At 35.0% G+C, this 24,953-nt stretch overlaps 1 protein-coding gene across 1 annotated transcript in view; it reads left to right on the top strand.

Annotated features, from left to right (window-relative positions):
- The window catches only part of LOC140939895 (uncharacterized), a 59,017-nt gene that overhangs the window by 13,728 nt on the left and 20,336 nt on the right, over positions 1 to 24,953 (top strand). The window contains exons 4-7 of the mRNA XM_073388871.1: positions 6,024 to 6,146; positions 10,385 to 10,507; positions 13,596 to 13,718; positions 14,032 to 14,160. Coding sequence (XP_073244972.1) covers positions 6,024 to 6,146; positions 10,385 to 10,507; positions 13,596 to 13,718; positions 14,032 to 14,160 — 498 coding nt within the window. The remainder of the gene's footprint in view (positions 1 to 6,023; positions 6,147 to 10,384; positions 10,508 to 13,595; positions 13,719 to 14,031; positions 14,161 to 24,953) is intronic.

Here is a 24,953-nt window from a genome sequence, read left to right as displayed (position 1 = left end):
TTTTAACACCACGTCTTCCGTCTCGGTGTAGGCGCTTTCTGGTACACCATGTATTTCTATTGAGTTTTTCCTCGTGTATTGTTCTAGTTTGTCTTGAAGATCGTACAATTCACCAATTTCTTCTTCCTGCTCTTGAATTTTCTTTCTTGCTGCCACCAGCCCGCGTTCTACCTCGTTGTACTGCTTCGTTATATGTTCTAGAGATGATTTCAACGCAGTTATATCGTCTGTTTGATGTTGAATTGTGCGCTTGAGATCGGTCATTTCGCTTCTGATTGTTTTGTTTTCGCGTAGGATAGTTGCAGTATTTATTTGAATGTCTACCAACATCTCCCTTAGTTCTGCATTACTGGGCTCACCTTCGGCGTTTATTGCTTCATTTGTCGCTTCCACTAACTCCGCGGCCTCTTCCTCTTGACATTCCGCCATGTTGGCTCTTTTAAGTGTCGATGGTTCTTCTTCTTCCACTGATCCTCGAGCTCCTCGTTTGTGTTTTCCTCCTAATTTCTGCATTTAATACTACAGCAAGTGATTAAACGTTGAATTATTATGTCCAGGCGGTATAAAGTTCTCTAAAATTGGCGTAAAGGGACAGAAACTACGCTCCTCACAAAACGTGCCACCGCACACCGACCCCACGCATGCTCTCCATTAGCATGGATATTATTATTAATATTTAGTTAGTTTGGGATCGGAGCACAGGAAATGTGATCAATTGACAGCTGTCAAAACAAGGCATCCGCTGACCAGTATCACTTGAGCGAATCGCGGGCTCAGGTGTCGACCCATCGAGGTCGAGTATTTTTTTGAAGTTATCCGCTGACAAGGTACTTGTTTTCAAATGATTGCAGGCTCAAGTTTAATTTTTTTTTAAATTCATATGAAATATGTTGTGTTTATGTGCCGCACAATTAAAATTTTGATTTCAAACTGACCTCGGACGCGAAAATTCAGCCAGCTGCTACAGGCAGGGAAGACAGTTGCTTTTGACTTTTCTCGCCATGTTCACGCGTTGGTCACGCTCTACGTCCAAATTTTATGCTCTGATTGGTCAAAATTTGACAGGTGAGTTCATGCGCAAAATTTATGCAGCATCTTGAATCTTGTTTACTTTGACAGCTGAAGCTGACAGAGTTTTGTGTCAACTTGTGATGTTTTTAACTTTCTTTTTCCACTGGATGTACAAAATGAAATTCAGATTCTATCAGGAGTCTTCTGTTATTCATGGCTAGTTTGTTTATTGGGTTTTTGGTTGAGTCAAAGTCCGAAATCCGATTTCGGATGGCATCGTTTTCGTTTTCACCTTGCTTAATGCGTAAGAGGGTTGCAAAGTCTGAAGCGATACTGGCCTTCCTTGATACCTTTCAGGAGCTGCATCTCGAGTGGTAAGCCTAAGTAATTATTGTATTTGATGTTTGTTTTTTATTCCTAATTTAATGAAGTCGAGCGTAGTTTATGCGGCTATTTTGTTTACGCACGTTTGTAAGATTTGAGACAATGATCTGACCGCGTATCAGGTTTGTTATAAGCTTACAGATCTTTAAAAAGCCTTTAGACATTTTCTCACCGCAAATAGAAAGAAAACGTTTCAAGGAATATTTAGTTATAATTCTGACTGTAAAAGAAAGGTTTGAGCGACTTCCTTGCCTCGAGTTCGTCTTTGAAAAAAGCAAACACCGGGAAGCCGGCTTAAAACACAAAATTCAGCTTTAAGCTCGAAGACTCAGGATTTTTAGAGACACTTTAATACTTGTCTTCCTGAATGAAAATTGTCGTCTCTGTATATGTTTCTCCGAATTATATTTCTTTTATTAATTGTTAGTACTGTCTCTTGTAATTTTAATCGCTGTGTCGATTGTTTTCAGTCGTTCAGTGAACAACGCTTCCCGGAGTACTCAAAATGCCGCGCGTTAAACCGTTTTAAAATAAAAAATAAACATAATAAATTCTTTATTATGTTGGAGCGTAACTCTGTTAATGTTCATTCAAACACTCGCCACTGCTAGCACTGCAAAAGTCAGAACCGGCTGGCCGTATGGATGATTTTGAAAATTTTTTTTAACGGTTTAGCTATTAAAGCCCACGCGTGCTGCGATCGTCCTGAATATTGAATGATAGCAATTTGTATCGCAATATTGTGAAATACTGCATTCTGTTGTGCGAGGTCTGTATGATAAAAACAGTGCCTCATAGTACTGTTTCACCTCAGATGTGATGTATAAATGATATAAAAGGTTGGTTTACAGTCGCACCCAGAATTGTTGGCAAGATTTTGTAAAGTAAACTTGTCGAACGCAAAAAATTCGGCCGGAATTTTTTTTCCAGGCCTAATTAATCTAAGGCGATCATGAGCCATTATGGCTCTTAATAAATGTGATCGAAGATGATTGCCAGTTTTTGGGTGTACTTATGAGGCTATCAACTCGATGTGAGATTTGGTTCACTCTTGGGCTGCTTGCAAATTATTTTTTGTAAAATCACTTAGCCTTTCCATGAAAAGTCACACGAATGTGCTCTTAAGTTAACTGAATTGTGGAATACAAGTTTATTGTTTGATTTAAATTATAAATTTATTAATGGGAGCCTCGCTTTTAGCCCTGGCTAAATCTATATATTAATTATAAAAATAATAATAATGATAACAGGAAAAGCTGGGCTACGCGTTTCGTGTACTGTAACTGTGAAAAGTTGTAGTCATTAGAATTTCTTTTCTTTTCGTTTCTGCAAAAGTCGGCACTCCTCGGATCGGCACATATCCTCAGAAAGGTGCTGGAAGTCTGAGGTCTCGGGATGAGACTTGACTGGATATTTCTCTCCAGGGAAAATCCAGTGATTTTAAGGCTATTGCTTGACTATGCTTATTCTCTGTTATCTAAGGGTGAACGATTGGGCACTGGGCAGTAAAGTATATTCTTTTTCAAGCAGCCGCCCTAGAATTTGGGCAGTGATGGTGTGGACCAAATTTGGAAGATGCGAGCAGTATACCATCGATACGATGATGCAGTGCCCTAATAAACAATTGCAACTTGGCTTCTAGGCAACGGGGCTGCACTCAAGCTGCTTTGGCGCGAGAGAACTCAAGAAAATGGTGTAATAGTCTAAGGTTATCAGGAGACAAAATAGCCACATTACTCTCTAAAACTGGACGGACAAATATTCAAGGATATGCAAAACGTATTTCTCGGTGGCTTTCATATAATAAAGGGGCACTGCACCATCTCATCGATGGTATCCTCTCGCATCTTCCAAATTTGGTCAGCGCCAGCTGGTTATGGAGAATTATCCGCGGAAAAAAAAGTAATCAGAAACGGCGAAATGAATAATAATAACCACTGCTTACCATCACCAGTATTAATAGGACAATGCTCAGGCCACTTAAGGCATGACTACCTGATTAAATATGCATATTTTGTTAAATGCTATTTAGAACGGTTTGCTTTCATCAGTGATCCTGAAAAGTGAACTACAAATGTGGCTCAACGAAAAAACAAAAAACACCTGAAACGTGGTTCCAAATAACACGTGAGAATTGCTTCGTCAATGACGTCACAAAACCAGTTTCCTAAATGAAGAAGGGTTGCATACCTTAATCTTAGGAATTTTTAAATGTCTTGCAGAAAATCTGGACCCGGTTGCATAAAACGCCCGTGGCAACTACGGGTATATGTATGTGCACTCGGAACTTACGTGAGTTGCATTAAATCACTTAAGTGGCTCACTTAGGGAATTCACTTAAGTGACTGCACTTACGATTTTAGTAAGTGTTCACTTAAGTGTCGTTTATGCAACAGAAATTGCGGGTGTTGCATAAAACATTTTTTTACTATACGCCAAAAATAGCACGTAAACTAACGGGACCTACGTAGATCCCGTATCCTTACTGTTTTTAGTTACGTTAAAGAGGTGTATTACTGAGAAGTGAAAAAAAGCTTTTTCTTTACGTTATTCGTTCTAATGCGCCTTGTTAACCTCTGATGTACACTTTAAAGCCGTCTTTTAGAAAAAAGAAGAACAACTATCATTTTTAGTAGATATTGAAGTAAAATAACGATTGCATGCAAATTTTATTTCAATGAGGGGCTTAAAGGTGTTCGAAAGGACTAAAAATTTTCTTTACACAGAGTGGGTCATCAATAAAGTACTATAACAAAGTTACGTGTACTCTTAAGTGACCAAGTAAGTTACTACGTAAAACAGGAACTTACGCGAGTACTAAGTGCGTTCAAGACTGCGTTCCATGCAACACCCGTAAGTGAACCCATAACGGATTCGTAAGTGACCTACTTAAGTGACAACTTAAGTGCAAGTTTTTGTGCAACCGGGCCCTGGGCCCGGTTGCATAAAATCTACACTTAAGTGGTACGTGGTAACTTACGGGCTCACTTAAAGGCACACGTAACTTTGATATAGTACTTCATTAATGATTTTTAAGCTAGCCATCGGTGAGTGTAAAGAAAGTTTTAAGTCGTTTCGAACACTTTAAAGCCTCTCAAAAAAATGAAATTTGCATGCAGACGTTATTTTTCTTCAATATCTACTGAAAATGATAGTTCTTCTTTTTTCACAACGTCGGCTTTAAAGTGTACATCAGAGGTTAAAAAGCGCATTAGAACGAATAACGTGAAGAAAAATACTTTTTTTCACTTCTCAGTAAAAGATCTCCTCGAGTTTAGTAAAAACAGTAACGATACGGGACCTACATAGGTCCCGTAAATTTACGTGCTATTTTTCCCTTAAGAAAGGTTTTATGCAACACCCGCAGTTTCTGTTGCATAAACGACACTTAAGTGAACACTTACAAAAATCGTAAGTGCAACCACTTAAGTGGAGTCCCTAAGTGGACCACTTAAGTAATTTAATGCAACTGACTTAAGTTACGAGTGCACGTACGCGTACCCGTAGTTGTTACGGGCGTTTCATGCAACCGGGCCCTGGTTCTTTGCAGGTTCAATTTTAAAAAGTCGAGACTATTTCTACTTTCTACAACAAAATCTATGCATGTTGCACTTACCGGCCCACGGAAAACAAACGAGGGACCTAAATCACATGTATGGCGTAATCTAATTTTATCCAATCAGAAGTCATTATACACGCAATTTGCATTGCCCGCGTATGCACAGGCGGCTTTGCCTGCAAGGGTTTTACTTGTTTTCGTCCCGTCCTGGTTAGCTACCCACAAGTCTCAAATTTAACTTACAGTCAACTCTCTCTTAACTGACACCTCTTTCAAGACAGACACCTCCCTAAGTCTATTACCATACTCTCCGGGCACTTCACTAAGATGGACAACGGACACTTCTGAAACTGTCAACGGACACTAGAAAAGTGCGTTATGCAGTGAAAAGTACCTCAAAACGGAAATGTAGGAGCCCTACATGACAGTAAACTGCAAACTTTTTTTATAATTTTGCAGTCTTTCCGGGCCAGTTCGCAGAGTGTATACTGTTACGCTTTTAGATACTAGCCGTTAACGTTTGCTTGTAATGAACGCTTATTGCACAATAAGAAAAATGATTCCTCTTTTCTGTTACAACACTGGTGTTACGTTACTTCGACCTCTATTAGCCTGACCCCGGGCCTTTCCAGGAAGGACAGTCGAGGCCGGTCCCAAAGATGTCCGTCTTAGAGAAAGCTGACTGTATTATCATTCAAAGTCGGGCAAAGAAAGAACTGTAAAAATGGAAAGGGGACCTGCTTTTCTTTTCTCTGCCTCCTCCTTTGGAGACCGAGGGTGCTTACCATTTACACAAACTAACTAACCAGGTGGAAATCTTAAACATGAATATAAATAAGACTATGACATTTGACGTGGTAGGAGAACGAACAGCTGCAATGTATATCCTAATCAGCTGAACGGGGTGAAACGGGGTACTGAAATAGCATTGCCTTAAGTCACAGCTCAGTCTACCTCCTACGATGCTTCCTAAACGGAATGCGCAAATCATTTGATTTTCCCATGAAAATTTCGATCAGTCTGCGGATACTGTACGCTTTTCTGATTGCCTCTTCTATTTTTTTTTAAGACATTGATGAATGCACAGAAGGTACCAGCGGCTGCAGTCAAGTGTGCAATGACAACGATGGAAGTTTTACGTGTGATTGTAGGAGAGGGTACAGTCTACAAAACGATAAAACATCTTGTGCTGGTGAGTATTTCGATCAAATCAAATTATGTGGAGTTAACCACTCAAATGATGTGCATTAGTCTTTTAAGTTAAACTGTGTTGTTTGTAAACATTGTTTTTTTTTTAATCAAATGTGTCAGCTACTGAAAAGAAGGAACCCATTGTCTCATGAGCTAATTAAGCCCTGGTTGACGATAGGCATCAATAGGTGACGTAACGTGAAATACGGCTATATTATTGTTTTCTAAGGTTGCGAGCGGGCGAATCCTCCAAATCCTGCAATCTGATTGGTTCCGAGAGCGGGCGGTTTTTTACGATCTTGCACGCTAACCCGGGCGGAATCGTTGGCAGCTTTATTCACAAGTTTGTTTGTTGTTTGTGAATGAGCAAAACCGGTGATTTTTAACCATTTTTCTTTTAAAACTTGCGCTATTATTAGCATTACCTAGGGAAAAGTGAATTTTGTTATTTACTTTTATTCGACATTTTTCCTCTGTTTGTAGGTTTGTTTCCCATTTTTGCTGTCTGAATCTAGATTCTGCCGTTTTTCATTGAATTTTGCCTCGCTAGTTTTCTACTTTTCAGAAAAGGTTGTTGTCAACGAAACTTTTTAATAAGATTAAAATCATTAATGCAGATGTGACAATAAACAATGAACAATGGCGGAGGCGGCGGCTCCAGGTCGGTCACTCGCTGGAAAACCAGGAAGGCTAAAATGGACTGACAAGATGAATCAAGATTTACTAGAATGCAGGGAAAAAGCCTTAAGCTTAAAAAGCTCAAGCAAACCGCCATGTTATCAGAACGGACGTAAGAAAGGATATATGCGCATTTTGAAAGATCTATGGGATGACGCGGGATACGTGAACTTGGGGTTAACCGCTCAGAATCTTCGCGACCACGCAGCAGCGATAACGGATGAAAACTCACAAATAAGTGTTAGAGGCGACTCTTCAACTGTTCTAGACGAAACAGAAGAGGTTGGTGCCTCTATGTTGTCACAAACCGAGGGTCTCGAACCCGCCCAATGCGAAGGTGAAAATTTATCAAACGTGAATGTGGTCGAAGGTTCGAATTTGCATATTTCTCCCGACATTGCTGATCAAAGAGCTCCCCAGGGACGGACCGCTACTTGCAAGGATCAAAACACCAAAAATCAAATCAAGCAAAATCTGCCTGATTATGATGTGCTTCCCTCCGAAACAAAGAACAAAAATTGGGGCAGTATTAGTTACGCATGTTTCTGTAATACTGTCAACGATGTTTACGATGAAATCGTCCACTACAGGAGGAATATATTCAATGTTCCATAGGGTCGCGCAGGGAAGAGTTTCATTGAAGAATTAACCTTCTGGATTAAGCAATTTAATTCAGACTCTGACTTGAACTCGGTCGCTCTTAAAGCATTCATGGTGCTCCCAACTTTGATTTTGCAAAAACCATCCGCTACTTCCAAAAGCAAGGAGCATAGTGAAGCAATAGAGCGTCGATTAGCACTCTGGAAACAAGGGGACATTGATTTGCTGCTTAAAGAAGTGAGGTTCTTTCAAGGGAAATTTGTGAATTCCAAGAAACCTAGAAAGGTTGAAGACATATCCAAAGCCTTCTCAAAGCTGGTTCTGCAAGGAAAATTGACAGCTGCAATGAAACTCCTAGATAAAGAGAGCTCGTCCGGTCTGCTCGACCTATCGCCAGATGTCCTGCAAGGGCTACAGGACAAGCACCCACAGGCAGCTGATATCGCAGAGGAGAGTTTGTTACATGGCCCAATTGATTATATTCCGCCAAATGTTTATGACCTCATAGACGAAGAATCGATCTACAACTCGGCAAGTAAAACCAAGGGCTCAGCCGGACCATCTGGAATGGACGCAGAGCTGTATAAGAGAATCCTGTGCTCTAAGAATTTCAAGACCGAGGGCAAAATTTTGAGAGAAGAGCTAGCCGTGTTCACAAGAAATCTGCTAAGGAAATCGTACCACCCATCCTTACTTGAAGCCTTTACGTCCTGCAGGCTTATCCCGCTTGACAAGAACCCGGGAATCAGACCAATTGGTGTTGGAGAGGTACTAAGGAGAATAGTGGGGTAAACGGTCAGCGGTTTCTTAAAGGAGGAAATAAAAGAAGCGGCGGGTCCCCTACAAGTTTGCGTTGGTCATAATGCAGGAGCGGAGGCTGCGATCCATGCAATGAGTCAAGTGTTTGTTGAAGAAGGAACAGATGGAATATTGCTAATTGATGCTAGTAACGCTTTTAACCAAATGAATAGGTAAGCGGCCTTACACAATATCCAGATCATGTGCAAAGAAATGGCGCTCTATGTTATTAACACGTACAGAAACCCATCTAGACTGTTTATTTGTGGGGGCGGTGAAATACTTTCTCGAGAAGGCACCACACAAGGAGATCCGCTAGCGATGCCATGGTACGCACTTACTACATCCATAATGATACAGAATTTGAGGGATCATTGCCCATTGGTTAAACAGGTGTGGCTTGAAGACGACTCAGCTGGAGGAGGGAGTATAGTGCAGTTATACAACTGGTAGAGGCAATTGAGTAAGGAAGGTCAAAAGTTTGGTTACCTTGTGAATGGGACAAAGAGCTGGCTTATTGTGAAGTCTAGTGAACTCGCGGAGGAAGCAAAGAGGGTGTTTGGAGAGGAAGTCAACATAACGACTGAAGGTCAGCGCCATCTGGGAGCAGTTATTGCGTCGCAAGAAAACAAAGATCAGTATTGTGAGGAGAAGGTTCGTGCATGGAAAGAGGAAATCGAACGTCTTTCTGAAATAGCGAAGAGCCAGCCCCATGCGGCGTATATTGCTTTCACAAAAGGCTACAAGTCGAAGTTCACCTACTTCATGCGCACGATTGAATAGTTTGAAGTTTATGTCGATCCAATCCAGGAAGTGATTGAAGATTTACTACTCCCAACTTTGTTCGGTCAATCAGAGCCTCTCCCTAACGAGGTGCGCAGACTTGCTACCTTAGCAACGGGTCAAGGGGGTCTAGGCATTCCTGATCTGAAACCGAGGCACCGCAGCAGTTTGCTGCCTCTAGACTAATAACCACCACGCACGTAGATTCTATTACTTCACAGAGTTCCATCATGGTGCCAGGAGAAAGATCTACGGAGGAGCTAAAGAGGCATCAACAATCACTTAAGAGAGCAAGTGCCAAAGAGAAAATGGATAGCATTGATTCAAGCCTCTCCCCAGGCCTGCTGCGTCTGGTTAATCAATCGAGGGACAAGGGCGCAAGTTCTTGGCTGAATGCGATGCCTCTCGCAGACAAAGGTTTAGCCCTCAACAAGCAAGAGTTCAGAGACTCGCTACGTTTGGGTTATGACTTGTCCTTAGTCGATTTACCAAGTCATTGCATATGTGGGGATAAATTCACCGTTAGTCACGCCCTCTCTTGTAAAAAAAGGGGGGGGGTTTGTAGCGCAGAGACATGACGGTGTACGGAACTTGTTAACGACATTCATCGACAATCTGCAATAATGTCGAAATCGAACCACGCCTTCAACCCCTGGGCAACGAGCGACTTCATTTGAGGAGCGCTGTTATAAGTTCTGGGGCAAGGTTGGACATCAAAGCCGGAGGTTTCTGGGCAAGAGGAGTTACGGCATTTTTTGATGTTAGAGTTACGCACGTCAACTCCAAGTGTTACCAGAGCAAGCCAGCATCGGAAGTGTTCAAAGAGCAAGAAGAAGAGAAGAAGCGCAAGTACCAGCAGCGGGTGTTAGATGTAGAAATGGGTTCGTTTACGCCTTTATTGTTTGGAACCAATGGCGGAATGGGAAACGAGTGTCAGCGGTTCTTAAAGCATCTCGCAGACAAGATAGCTCAGAAAGACACCGAGCCTTATCATGTTGTGATCACTTGGCTCAGGACACAGATCTCGTTTGAACTCTTAAGATCGGTACATGCATGCGTCAGAGGTTCGCGAACGCCGTTTCGTAGCAAGATGGAGCAATCATTAGACTGTAAAATAAATGTCGCTAGTGCGGATATCTGAAATACGTGTCTATATGCTTTTACTTAGGGCTTTTTATGGACACTGGTTTAGCCGTCATTAGTATAATTCGATTGTATGATCTTAATATCTCTGCATAATGGAATTCTTTATTTTATAGAATTTTGAACTTTTTATTATTAATTATATCTATTTCCTCTTCTTTTATGTAAGGTTAAGTTACTTCTATTTTTTAGAATTTGTAAATGAATAGTTTTTTTTTTTTTCACTTATTAATGCAGATGTGGACGAGTGTACCTTAAACACAGATCAGTGCACGCAGAATTGCATAAACACCATCGGAAGCTACACGTGCAGTTGTATGTCTGGATACAGACTACAAGCTGATGGAAAAAACTGCCAAAGTAAGAAGACATTTTTACTTTTTTCGTTTCGTAAGGGGTAGAAACTGGTATGCGTGCTTAACTGAGTGCAATATGACTGAAAGTACGGGAAAAAAGGCAACGAAACTGACAAAATCGTGTAACCTGTTTTTCAACATTACTGCAAAACGAACGGAATGGCTATTTGATGCGTTTTACCACCTTATGAATCAAACCTGTCTTGCAAGAAATCTGGACCTGGTTGCATAAAACGCCCGAAGCAACCACGTTTATACTTCTGTACACTCGGAACTTACGTGAGTTGAATCAAATCACTTAAGTGGCTCACTTAGGGAATTCACTTAAGTGACTGCACTTACGATTTTAGTAAGTGTTCACTTAAGTGTCGTTTATGCATTAGAAATTGCGGGTGTTGCATAAAACAATTTTTACTATGCGGCAAAAATAGCACATGAACTAACGGGACCTATGTAGATCCCGTATCCTTACTGGTTTTACTAACGTTAAGGAGATGTATTCCTGAGAAGTGAAAAAGAGCTTTTTCTTTACGTTATACGTTCTAATGCGCTTTGTGAACCTCTGATGTACACTTTAAAAACGTCTTTTAGAAAAAAGAGTAAGAACTACCATTTTTAGTAGATATTGAAGTAAAATAACGATTTCATGCAAATTTTATTTCAATGAGGGGCTTAAAAGTATTCGAAAGGACTAAAAATTTTCTTTACATAGAGTGGGTCATCAATAAACTACTATAACAAAAGTTACGTATACCCTTAAGAGAGCAAGCTTAAAGTAAGTTACTACGTAAAACAGTAACTTACGAGAGTGCTAAGTGCGTTCCATGCAACACACATAAGTGTACCCATAACGGATTCATAAGTGACCTATTTAAGTGACAACTTAAGTGGAGGTTTTTGTGAGGGCCCGGTTGCATAAAACGTCCGTAACAACTACGGGTATACGTACGTGGACTCGTAACTTAAGTCAGTTGCACGAAATCACTTAAGTGGTCCACTTAGGGAATTCACTTAAGTGGGTGCACTTACGATTTTCGTAAGTGTTCACTTGAGTGTCGTTTATGCAACAGAATATGCGGGTGTTGCATAAAACTTTTTTTACGGGAAAAATAGCACGTAAATTCACGGGACCTATATAGGTCCCGTATCGTTACTGTTTTTTACTAAAGTTAACGAGATCTTTTACTGAGAAGTGAAAAAAAGTATTTTTGTTCACGTTATTCGTTCTAATGCACTTTGTTAACCTCTGATGTACATTTAAAGGCCGACTTTGTCAAAAAAGAAGAAAAACTATCATTTTCAGTAGATACTGAAGAAAAATAACTTTTGCATGCAAATTTCATTTTTTCAAAGACTTAAAAGTGTTCGAAACGACTTTTAACTTTCTTTACACTCACCGATGGTTAACTTAAAAAAAAAAAAAAAAAGAGTGAATCATTACTATCAATGAGTGTAAAGAAAGTTTTAAGTCGTTTCGAACACTTTTAAGCCTCTCAAAAAAATGAAATTTGCGTTCAGACGTTATTTTTCCTCAATATCTACCGAAAATTATAGTTCTTTTTTTTTTCACAACGTCGGCTTTAAAGTGTACATCAGAGGTTATAACAAAGCGCATTAGAACGAATAACGTGAAGAAAAATACTTTTTTTCACTTCTCCGTAAAAGAACTCGTTGAGTTAAGTAAAAAGAGTAACGATACGGGACCTACAGAGGTCCCGTAAATTTACGTGCTATCTTTCCCGTAAAAAAGGTTTCCTGCAACATCCGCTATTTCTGTTGCATAGACGACACTTAAATAAACACTTACAAAAATCGTAAGTGCAACCGCTTAAGTGAATTCCCTAAGTGGACCACTTAAGTAATTGAATGCAACTGACTTAAGTTACGAGTGCACGTACGCGCGTACCTGTAGTTGTTACGGGCGTTTTATGCAACCGGGTCCATCTTTGCAGGTTTTAAAAATTAGAGACTATTTCTACTTTCTACAGCAAAATCTGTACATGTTGCACTCACCGGCCCACGGAAATAAACAAGGGACTTAAATCCCATGTATGGCGTAATTTAATTTTATCCAATCAGAAGTCAGTAAACACGCATCTTGCATTGCCCGCGTATGCACAGGCGGCTTTCCCTGTAAGGGTTTTACCCGTTTTCATCCATTCCTGGTTAGCTACCCACAAGTCTCAAATTTAACTTACAGTCAACTCTGTCTTAACAGACACCTCTCTAAGATGGATACCTGCTTTCGGTGCCTGTCGTTTTTCATTTTACTATTTCTATAGTCTCCTTAAGACGGACACTTCACTAAGATGGATAACAGACACTTCTGAAACTGTCAACGGACACTAGAGAAGTGCGTCATGCAGTGAAAAGTACTTCAAAACGGAAATGTAGGTGCCCTACATGACAGTAAACTGCAATTTTTTTTCAGTAATTTTGCAGTCTTTCCGGGCCAGTTGACAAAGTGTATGCTGTTACACTTTTAGACCACTAGTCCGTATACGTTTGCTTGTAATGAACGTTTACTGCACAATAGAAAAATGATCCCACTTTTCTGTTTCAATACGGCTTAAGGTTTTACTGGTGTCACGTTACGTCGACCTGTATTAGCCTGACACCTTTCCAGGAAGGACAGTCGGGGCCGGTTCCAAAGGTGCCGTCTTAGAGAATGCTGACTGTATTATCATTCAAAAAGGGAATCGGGTGTCATGGAAGAAAATCGGGCAGAGAAAGATCTGTAAAAATGGAAAGGGGACCTGCCTTTGTTTTCGCTGCCTCCTCCTTTGGAGACCGAGAGTGCTTACCATTTACACAAACTAACCGGGTGGAATTCTTGAACATGATTATATAACACTGTGAAAATTGACGTGGTGGGAGAACGAACAGCTGCAATGTATATCCTAATCAGCTGAAACGGAGTATTGAAATGGCATCGCCTTAAATCACAGCCCAGTCTACCTCTTACGATGCTTCCTAAACGGAATGCGCAAATCATTTGATTTTCCAATCAAAATTTCCCATGAAAATTTCGATCAGTCTGCAGATACTGTATGCTTTTCTGATAGCCTTTTTTTTGTTTTTTTGTTTTTAAGACATTGACGAATGCACAGAAGGTACCAGCGGTTGCAGTCAATTGTGCAATGACAACGACGGAAGTTTTACGTGTGATTGTAGTGGCGGGTACAGGCTACAAAACGATAAAACATCTTGTGCTGGTGAGTACAGTATTCGATCAAATCAACTTATGTGGAGTTAACCTGTCAAATGATGTGCATTAGTCGTATAAGTTAAACTGTCTTGTTTGTAAACATTGTTTTTTTTTTTTAATTCAAATGTGTCAGCTACAGAAATGAAAGAACCAATTGTCTCATGAGCTAATTAAGCCCTGGTTGACAATAGGCGTCAATAGGTGACGTAACGTGAAATACGGCTATAATATTCCTGGGGATTTCTAGTAGCAATATACCTGCTCATTTCTATTTCTAGTCTTTCTCATTTATTTTCGTTTCCGTTTTAATATATGGGCAGACATTGACGAATGTAGCGAGAATTCAGACGCATGCGACAAGTCAACTACCACTTGCCAAAACTCGGAAGGAAGCTACTCTTGCCCATGTCTGTCTGGCTATGAAAGATATAATAAGCATCAGTGCCAAGGTAAATTGTTCTTTTATTTTTTCACTTTTAGTGGACAGGAGGCAGGCAGAAATTCCAAACGCCTTAAGTGCGTGAAAGCATGAAACTATCAAGAAAAAGCCACGCTACCACGTCACGTGACACCTTATCAAAAACTTCAAAGGGGATAACAATTCAATAAATTTATCCCATTACCCAGTACCACGTATAATTAGTGATTACTGAAAATGGACAATAAAGGTCAGAAAAACAGAGAAAGAATTCCTACGAGGCCTAACGCTTTGTGTGATAATCTGCGCATTATTACATAAGTAACTCTTGTCTCAAGGTCTCTTGCGATTTTTTAATCACATAAAAGGCAAAAGGCATTTATTTTTTTCGTTTGTTTCACACAGTCTCCATCAGCAAATACTGTCTTCGGCGTTAAACACATGTCCTATAGAAATAAGTCAAAAATTCATGCCATTGGCAACTCTCCATGGTTAAGATGTAAGGGTCTCTTTTTAAAAAAAGCTCTACCTACAATCCAATTCTAATAAATTAATAGAAATTTGTACCACTAATTTCTATCCACTAATCAATTGCGTAATGATCCTCCCATCCTCCCAATAGAGACCTTTAGATTCTAAGACGAGTACGACAACGAGTACGAGATTTTCTCAATACTAAGTAGTAAGCACGCGTCAGAAACCAGCGTCATTTAAATGCGGGAAAACGTGGTAGCCGTCGTCACTCCGACTATGAGTTTTAGCGCCGACTATGAGTTTTAGCGCGAATGTCGAAGTGGGGAAAAGAAGTTATCAGATGTTAGAAGATTTATCACTTTGCGATCGGGAGAGAGTGTAACCTTCTTCACTAAAGGTGACAGTGCTATAACTTTTCCAGTAAAATATGGTAAAATGAAGCTTTCCAGAGAGTCTATATTTTGAGAATACGCGAAAAAACTTTAAGACAAATCTCGTACTCGTAGTCGTACTCGTCTTAGAATCTAAAGGTCTCTGATCTGTTCTCATATAAACCAACTCACGTCCATGTAGTATTTCAAGAACATTTTTTCTTGCAATTTTCTCACTCCACCCGTTTTTGTCGGATAGACATCGACGAATGTACGATAAAAGTAGTTATAGAAATGGTTGTCCTAGCTCACTTTTCAAATCCAAAAATTGCATTTCTGGCTCAAATAAAACACCAGAATATGCAAGAGATTTTAAAAAAGAGTATCTTTTTATAAGAGGTATCAATAAGGAATTAGAAAATTTTATATATTTAATAGATTCAGAAGGAAAAAAATTTAGTAGTTTAAAAGCTGATAGATTAAAGAGGTATTTTGATAGATTTGTAAAAGCTCAAGAAAATGGAAGATTAAAAGATATTAGCCATTTACGTTTAAAAGAAAATGATGTTGAATTTATAGATAAATTAAAATTAGATTTAGAAGATTACAGCGTAATCATCTTGTAAATAACAATGAAAATGATAAAATAAAATACGATGAATTTTACGAAAGTTTTGAAAAGTTTAAGAGTAAATTAAAACCTGATTATCCTACTTACTTTGAAATTTACAATAGATTTTTAAATATCGATGGTTATGATAGTGATGAATTTGGTCATTACATTTCATCTCAGAGTGAGAGTGATAGTGATTAAAATAATAACTTAAAGTCTTCTAATCTAATTATAAGATTAAAAGACTATCATGTCTAACCAAGTAAATGGTTTTCAGGGTTCTCAACCCTTTATAACAGATAAACAATTTCAAAATTTGTCTTTGGGTGAAATAAGACATTTAATACAAGAAGAAAGAGAAGAACTTAAGAAGGATTACAAAGAATTAGGAGAAAGAAAAAAACTTATTAAACAATATCAAAAATTACAAAAAGCTAGAGAAAAAGTGAGAAAAGGAATTGATATTAAAAAAGAATATAAAAAGAAAGCTATCATTAAAACGAAGGGGCCATCAGTAAAGAAAAAGATAAAATCATTTGATGAGTATTTTGAGGAATGTATAAAAAATAGAAAGATACCAAAAGATACTCCTTCTTACTTACGTAAAGCTCTTGAGAGAGCTATTAGAGAATACGACCAAGGTTTAATAAAAGAAAAATCATCTCTTGAAAACTTTGCAAACAAATATGTTATTAAAGGAGAAGCTGGTTCAACTCCTGTTGATTTTCTAAATAGAGTTTATAATACTGTAGAAGAATTTTTTAAATATCATCGAAACATTAAATTTAATATGCTTTTGGTTTGTATGATGGAACAACAATTACTTAGTAGAGATTAAGGAGTTATAGGATTGAATCAAAGTAAGGCTTACTTTACATCAGGAATTCAAAAAAATTTAGAATCAACAGATGTAAGTAATTTAGTTGATCGGTGTTTTAAAAGAATTCTTAGTGATTTAGAAGCTTATCAAGAAAATGGAAGTGGATGGTATTTTAGTGAAGTAGTTCAACTTGAAATTCATACTGTTGAGTTTAATCCAGCGAAGGGGTCATCTTACATTCCTCTTCCAGATTGGATATCAAACAAAAAAGCAATTGTTAATATTCAAAACAAAGATGATAAATGTTTTCTTTGGTGTATACTTAGATATCTTCATCCAAAAGAAGATAATGATTCAAGATTAAAAGATTTGAAAAAGTATGAGTTTTCACTTAACACCAAAGGAATTACTTTCCCAGTAAAATTAAGTGATATTTCCAAATTTGAAAAACTTAATCCTGAACTTCCAGGTATCAATGTTTTTTCAGTTGATTGTAAAGATTTTTATCCTTTAAGAATGGCAGAGAAAGACTGTTTAAATACTATTGATTTATTTTTGTACGAAGAAGATGGTGTTTCACATTACACATTAATCAAAAACTTTAATCGCTTAATTAAGTCTCAAATGACTAAAAGTAAGAATGGTCCAATATTTATTTGTAAGAGATGCTTTTCACATTTTACTAAGCCAGAATTATTAGAAAAGCATATCAAATACTGCTCAAATAATGAAACAGTAGTTGTAAAAATGCCTCACCAGGAAAAAATGTTTTAAAATTTAAAAATTATGAAAAACAACTTCCCATCCTTTTGTGGTTTATGCAGATTTTGAATGTTTTACCAAACCAATGAATACATGTAGTCCAAATCCAAAAGAATCTTATAATTACAATTACCAAAAGCATGAACCATCAGGATTTTGTTTCCATATAAAAGGAATAGTAGATAAAAACTTTTTACCTATTGTTTATACTAAAAATAAAGATAGTGATGATGTAGTTAAGATATTTGTTGAAAAACTTACAGAAGTAACTAAAAGCATATATAATGATTTTTATCGTAAACCATTACCTCTTCGATTGTCATCAAAAGAACAAAATCATTTAATGAAGCTGAAATTTGTCATATTTGCAAGAAAGAATTAAAAGATGGCAAAGTTAGAGATCATTGTCATTTTACTGGAAAATACCGTGGAGCTGCACATAACGAATGTAATCTTAGGCGTAGAAAACCAATGATTCTTCCAGTTGTATTTCATAATCTTCAAGGTTATGATGCACATTTATTTATTAAACAACTTGCTAGTTTATCTGGTGAGTTAAATTGTATTCCATCTACTGAAGAAAAATATATTTCCTTTTCCAAAAAGATTAAAGTTGATGAGTACAAGTGTAGAATAACTGGAGATATTAAACAAATATATTTTGAAATACGATTCATCGATTCATTTAAGTTTCTTCAAACATCACTTGCTAATCTTGTTTCAAATCTTCAACCAGAAGATTTCCTTAGTACAAAAAAAATATTTAAGAAAAATTTAAATCTACTAACTCGTAAAGGAGTTTATCCTTATGACTATGTTTCATCATTTGAAAAACTATCCGAAACAAAACTTCCACCAAAAGAGGAATTCTATTCAAAACTAAATGATGAAGATATATCAGATGATGATTACCAACACGCTATCAATGTATGGAATACTTTTAAATGTAAAACAATTAGAAATTATCATGATTTATATCTTAAGTCTGATGTTCTACTATTGGCAGATGTATTTGAAAACTTTAGAAAAACTTGTCTCAAACATTACAACTTAGATCCAGCACATTATTACACATCTCCTGGATTAGCTTGGGATGCATGTCTTAAAGAAACAGGTCAAAATTTAGAATTACTAACTAATTATGATATGTTGATGATGATTGAGAGAGGAATTCGTGGTGGAATATCTCACATATCAAAAAGATATGCGGAAGCGAATAATAAATATATGAAAGATTATAATTCTGATAAGGAAACTAGTTATATTCAATACCTTGATGCAAATAATCTTTACGGTTGGGCAATGTCTCAACGTCTACCAACACATGGATTTAGTTGGATGAAAAATTCAACAAAAGAAAAAGTAATGGATATTCTAGATAAAGCAAATCATAGTATGTCAAATCTTGGAAGAAAAGGATATATATTTGAAGTTGATTTGGAGTATCCTAAAAAACTATGGGAAAAACATAACGACTATCCACTTGCACCTGAAAAGATGATTGTTAATGGTGTTGAAAAACTTATTTGTCATTTTAAACCAAGAAAGAACTATGTTGTACATTATCGAAATTTGAGACAATACCTTGAGATGGGAATGATAATAACTGCTGTTCATAGAGGAATATCATTTTACCAATCTTCTTGGATGGAACCATATATAAGAAAAAATACAGAACTTCGTAAAACAGCGGTCAACAGTTTTGAGAAAGATTTTTTCAAACTAATGAATAATTCAGTATTTGGAAAAACAATAGAAAACATAAGGAAAAGACAGAATATATTTATTATTAATGATCGTAAAAAAGCTTCAAAATTATCAAGTCGTCCGAACTTTGACAGAGCAACAATATTTGATAAAAATCTTATTGCGATTCATATGAAAAAAACAGAAGTGTATTTTAACAAACCAGTATATGTTGGACAAGCAATTTTAGATTTGTCAAAAACATTAATGTTTGATTTTCATTACAAATATATTCAAAAGAAATATAAAGACAAGGCTGAGTTATTGTTTACAGATACAGACTCGTTGATTTACCATATTAATACGGAAGATTTTTATAAAGATATATCCTCTGACATACTATCCAAGTTTGACACCTCTGATTATCCTTCCAATCATCCATCTGGTATACCAACAGGAGTTAACAAAAAAGTAATAGGAATGTTCAAAGATGAAGTAGCAGGAAAACAAATTACACATTTTGTTGGATTGCGGCCCAAACTTTACAGTTTCAAAATAGAACAAAATAAAGAGGTAAGAAAGTGTAAAGGAATAAAGAAGAGTGTTGTAAAAAAAACAATGGATTTTAATGATTATGTTCAATGTTTATTTACCGGTGAAAAGGAAATGAGAACTATGAAAATTATTAGAAGTGAAAATCATGATATATATTCAAAAGAGGTAAATAAAATAGCTTTGAGTAATGAAGATGATAAGCGCACTGTGATGTTCAATAAAGTGAATACGATGGCTTTAAGATAAATAAGATATTAATAATAAAATATTATTAATAAATGAATTATAAAGAAGAAGAAATAGAAAGATATCTAGAAATATTAAGAAGTTATAAAACCAAACCAGAAGAGAAAAAAACTAAAAAAGTTAAATGTAGTAATTGTCAAAGCGATAGTTTTGTTGTTGATTCAGGTTATAATATTTGTGATTCCTGTGGAACAAGTAATGGTCATGTTCTTGGTTATTTTGACTTGAAAGAGTACGATAGATTTCACTTTAGAAAGAAGAGTATTTATCAGAGAAAGTATCACTATGAGAAAAAGGTTGATCAAGTTTCCAAAAGAATAAAACTAACTGATAATGAAAAGTGTGAATTGTATAATAAACTAATGAATATTGATAACAACGTAATGGAAATACTTAACAAAAAATACTGTAGAAAGAGAATGATAAGTATTTTTTATTTAATTAAAAAAATTTTGGAGGAGATGGGGTGTGAAAAATATAAACTAGTTTATCTAAAGATTAGTCCTCAAACTTTGGATAATTATGAAAAGTGGTGGGATAGTTATATTAATTTAAAAAAATGATTTGTTTAAATAAAATGGATTCAGAAACTAGATGTAATGGTTTTAAATTTATAAAAAAACCAAGTATTATAATTCCTCATAAATCTTACTACGGTGATTTACCTATTGAAATTATAATAAGTGACTTAAATTATCTTAAAAGTAGGAGTAAAGTTGGTTATGGCATTTATAAATTTTATAAAATTTTAGGAAATGTTATAAATAAACTAAAAGATGATAAGTTTTGTTATAATTTTATTTCTTGTGATTTTTGTTCATTAGATGAAGAAGAAAAAAATTAGTATATATGTTTTTAGTTATTCTTGATTATATTGAAAGAAAAATATCTTCTAGTAGATATTTTATATATTTAAAAAAATCTATTGAAGAAGAATTAAATGTTATAGTAGAATACTCCTCTATAAAAAAACTTAAAGATTTGTAAATTATTTTATAAAAAATGAGTAAGCGAGTTGTTGGTTCACCTGAACAAGAAGCAAAAGAATTGTTTAAGGATTATATTGATACATCACATTTTTTTGAATATTTCTTTGAAGATGCAAGTCCACCAGATGGAGTAGAAATAAAAGAATATCTTAAAGAATTAGAAAAAGAGTTTTATAAATTAGTAAGAGAATATTATAAGAATAAAAATTAATATAATCACACCATAATTTTATATTTTTTAAAAATATAAAATTAAATACTTGTATAGAGATAAGTTTAATCTTATAAATAACTATATCCACTTTCAAAATACTCTAAAAATTCTTTTGTTGTATAATATAGATCTTCATCTATTTCCATATCTAATTTTAATATATTAAGAGTTTGATATATTCCTTCTGTATCAATACCTTCATCTTCCATAGCATCTTTTACAAGTTTTGAAAAAATAGTATATTTAATACTTTCGTTAACCATTTTTTCTCTTTCTTCTTTTGTTATTTTATGCTGTCTTTGTAAAGTATTAATATGGTTTAAAGCAAGATTTTCTAAGAATTCTTTTTGTACTTCTTTCATTTCTTCAAATTCAGTGAGTATATACTCATTATGTAAAAATTCAAACATTTCATTTAGTAATTCTCTATCAAGTCTTTTAACATCTTTTTGTCTAATAATAACAGATACCGTTTTTATACTACTCCTTTATGAAAACACCAGTAAATTATTTCAGTTAGGTAACCTAATACTTCACTATTTATTGGAAAGTCAAATGTGTATACACATCCTCTTCCAATTTTGTAATGTTTATGAAAAGATTTAAAAGCTGCGTAAAACATTAGATGATTATTTAAAACAGGATTATTAGATTTAATAGATCTATCTTCTATTCTATAAATTATTTTTTCCATATCTATATTTTCTTTAAAATAAACTTCGTATAAATACCTGTAAATGAGTGATGTTTTTATAAGATTTTCAGGATAAGGAAGATGTTTTTGTAAAGGATAGTAATAATTAACATAATGCACAATTGTGTTTAGCATTTTCTATTTAATGTTTAGATAGAAAATGGTTTAAAGATTAAAAATAAATTAATTAAAATGAGTAAGCGAGTTGTTGGTACACCTGAATATGAAGCAAAACAATTGTTTATTGAACATAGTGATACATCATATCTTTTTGAGTATTTCTTTGAAAATGCAAGTCCACCAGATGGTATTACAAAAGAAGACTATCTTAAAGAATTAGAAAAAGAGTTTCATAAATTAGAAATACAAAAATTAGAGAAAAATAAATGTATATGAGTGGTACGCGTCGAAACGGTGGGTGCTTTACAACATTTTTCTATTTAATTTAAATAGAAAAAATAATTATGGTTTAAAGAAATAAAAGTATAAACTAAAATGGAAAATACTTTAGAAAAAGTTTTTATTAATAGGCATCTTGGTATCAAGTTTAATTCTTACATCGATGAAAAATGTAATGTCTGGTTTCAAGCAAAACAAGTTGCTCAAATACTTGGTTACAAAAATACAGTTGATGTTATTAAGAGACATGTAAGTGAAAGTAATAAAATAAAAAAAGTTCACCCGCGTGAAACACGCGGTTGTACTTTCACCTTTTACATTAATGAAGCAGGTTTCTACGAACTTGTTTTTAGATCTAAATTACCGGCTCCAAAAATGTTTCGTCAGTGGGTGTTTTCCAAAGTACTCCCATCTATTCGTAAATACGGATATTTCAAAATGTTTAAATCCAAATCAAAGCAAAGAGTAATATTTAAAGGAAAAAAATACTACAAACATCCAGTTTTTACTAATTACGCTGCAAGAAAAAATGGAGATATTTTAAGTTTAAAATCTGAAAGAATTTTAAAGATGGAAAAAAATGATGGAGGATATTTAAGATTTAAAATATATAATGAAAAACTAGAAAAACGAATAAATTACTCTCAACATAGATTTGAATATGAGGTTTTTCGAGGGCCAATACCACGATGTTTAGAAGTTGACCATATCAACGAAATTAAGTTTGATAATAGGATAAAGAATTTGCAACTACTTACTCATAATCAAAATGTTGAAAAAGGTAATAATAAGCCGATAATTTCTACCTGTATTGAAAATGGAGAGAAAAGAAGATTTATATCTATCAAAAAAGCGGCTAACGTATTAGATATTAATGCTGATTATATTTCAAAAATTTGTAGAAAAAAATGTAAAACAGCAACTTCAAAAAAAGATCCAAAAAAATATACATTTAAGTTTATAGATTAGTTTTCAATATTTATCTAAATATTGAAAACAGCTAAATCTAAAAAAAAGATAGAAAAAAATATACATTCAAATATTTATATTTATTAGTATTTTATTCTTTAAACCATTTTTCATTATACCTACTAGCAAATCTATCCGCTATAGGAGACTGATCAATTATCATTTCATCTATTAGCTTCATCCGATCAACAAAATCTTCTTTATTCCACTCATCACCTCGAAGAGCTGCGCGAAGTTCAACTAGTACTTTTTCATAAGTAGTAAATGCAATTCTTGACATTTCAATTTTTCTTTTATAATTTTTTTTCTTTCCAATTCCCGCTACTATAACCCCAGTACCATTTACAACTCCTAGAACAACAGGGTTTAGTGTTACTCCACCAGTAATAGTTCCTATTGCTACTAGACATATTCCAGAAATTGTAAACACGTCATCAAGAAATTTGTAACTCTTATAACACCTTTTGTAACACCAATATTTCTTGTGGTAATGTTTGTAAAAGTCTTTGAGAGTTGTGACGTCTGGTTCTGACAGAGATTTATCTATGTGATTAAATTCAAAGATATCCTTCATTTATTCTTTTATCTATATAATTCTACATTATATAAGATCCACTTAACTTTTCTTGAAGCATTACTTTGTGATATTGCTCAGAGTCAGTGTTGTAAAAGTTTGGAGAGTACATTAATTTATTTAACACTCCATCTTCAGTTGTAAAATCAAACTGTTGAAAATGGGAGTATTGAACGGTTGGTATAGTTAATGTCGAGCTGTAGTTACTTATTTTAACTTTTGTAACATTTGCACTAAAATTTTCTAACAGCCATACAACAATCCTTTTTCCATTAAAACTACTTAGCATGGTAAAATTTTGAGTTGTTTTATTGACAGTTAAAGTTACTTTATTGTTTGTTTTATCATAATTTAATTTTAATGGTATATTATCATTATCTGTATTTTTTTTAGTTAGGCTAAAACTTCTATTTCTCCAATGATGAAAAGAAATGCATAAACTATATTTTGTAATATAATTAGGAAGATCAAAATGAACAGGATAACCTTTCACATTTAAGCCATAATTTGTTATATCATTTAGGTCTCTATTGGGAAGTGTAATATTAGGTCTTAAAGAATTGAAAATAACACCAGATACACCTCTACTTAATCCATACAAATCCGCATCAGTAAAGTCATAAAATTCACTAAAGTATAATCTGTAAAGACTGTTTTTAGTAAAAGGAGATAGTTCTTTTACCATTGCAACTGTTGCAGCACTATTATCACTGTTTCGATCAAGTTTAATATTTTTAATTTCTTTTTGATTTGCGTTAATATCAACATTATACACCACTTCTGTTGGTTTAATATCAAATGCGGTGTGATAGTTGTAAACTTTATCTGGGTCGATATTACTAAATGTACCTACAATACCATAAGCAATCATGTAAACTCCCTGAAAAATTTGCGGATATTTCGCAATGTTATATCCTCTGTTTGAAATATCAACAAGAATGTGAAGAAAGAACTTATTCCCAAATGACAACTTCCGAAAATTAACTATTATTCTATGGTAGTACATAGTTTTTGTTTTCCCTGTTGCATCAGTATACATATGTGATAGTTTTCTTATACCTACATTTCCAATTGATAATATTTTTGAAGTTCCTTTGTCAACACTTATTTGAGACTTATCCCAAAGAGTATAATCTGTGTTGAGTATTTCCAAACACAACGTGTAATCAGTATTTGCAGGTAGTCTGTAAAAATTAATTCCCATCTTATACTCATATTTACTGTTATTTTTAAGTATATACATGTAAATAACTTTGTGATTATAATCGTGAAAGTTGTCTTTGTTTGGTGGTAATTCATCTATTTTATTTATAATAAAACTAACTCCTCCATCTATTTCATCAGTCCATTGGGACCCACTTGACATGAGATAACTAAACTCATTTTTATAATGACTTGGTTGAACTGCAGTTTTGTGAACTAGTTTGTCGACATAATCTTTGTTTACTGCTTCATTGT

Source organism: Porites lutea, chromosome 1 (assembly GCF_958299795.1).
Source record: "Porites lutea chromosome 1, jaPorLute2.1, whole genome shotgun sequence".
Lineage (NCBI taxonomy): Eukaryota > Metazoa > Cnidaria > Anthozoa > Scleractinia > Poritidae > Porites > Porites lutea.
Note: the sequence above shows the minus strand (reverse complement) of the source record. Positions and strands in the feature narration are given on the sequence as shown.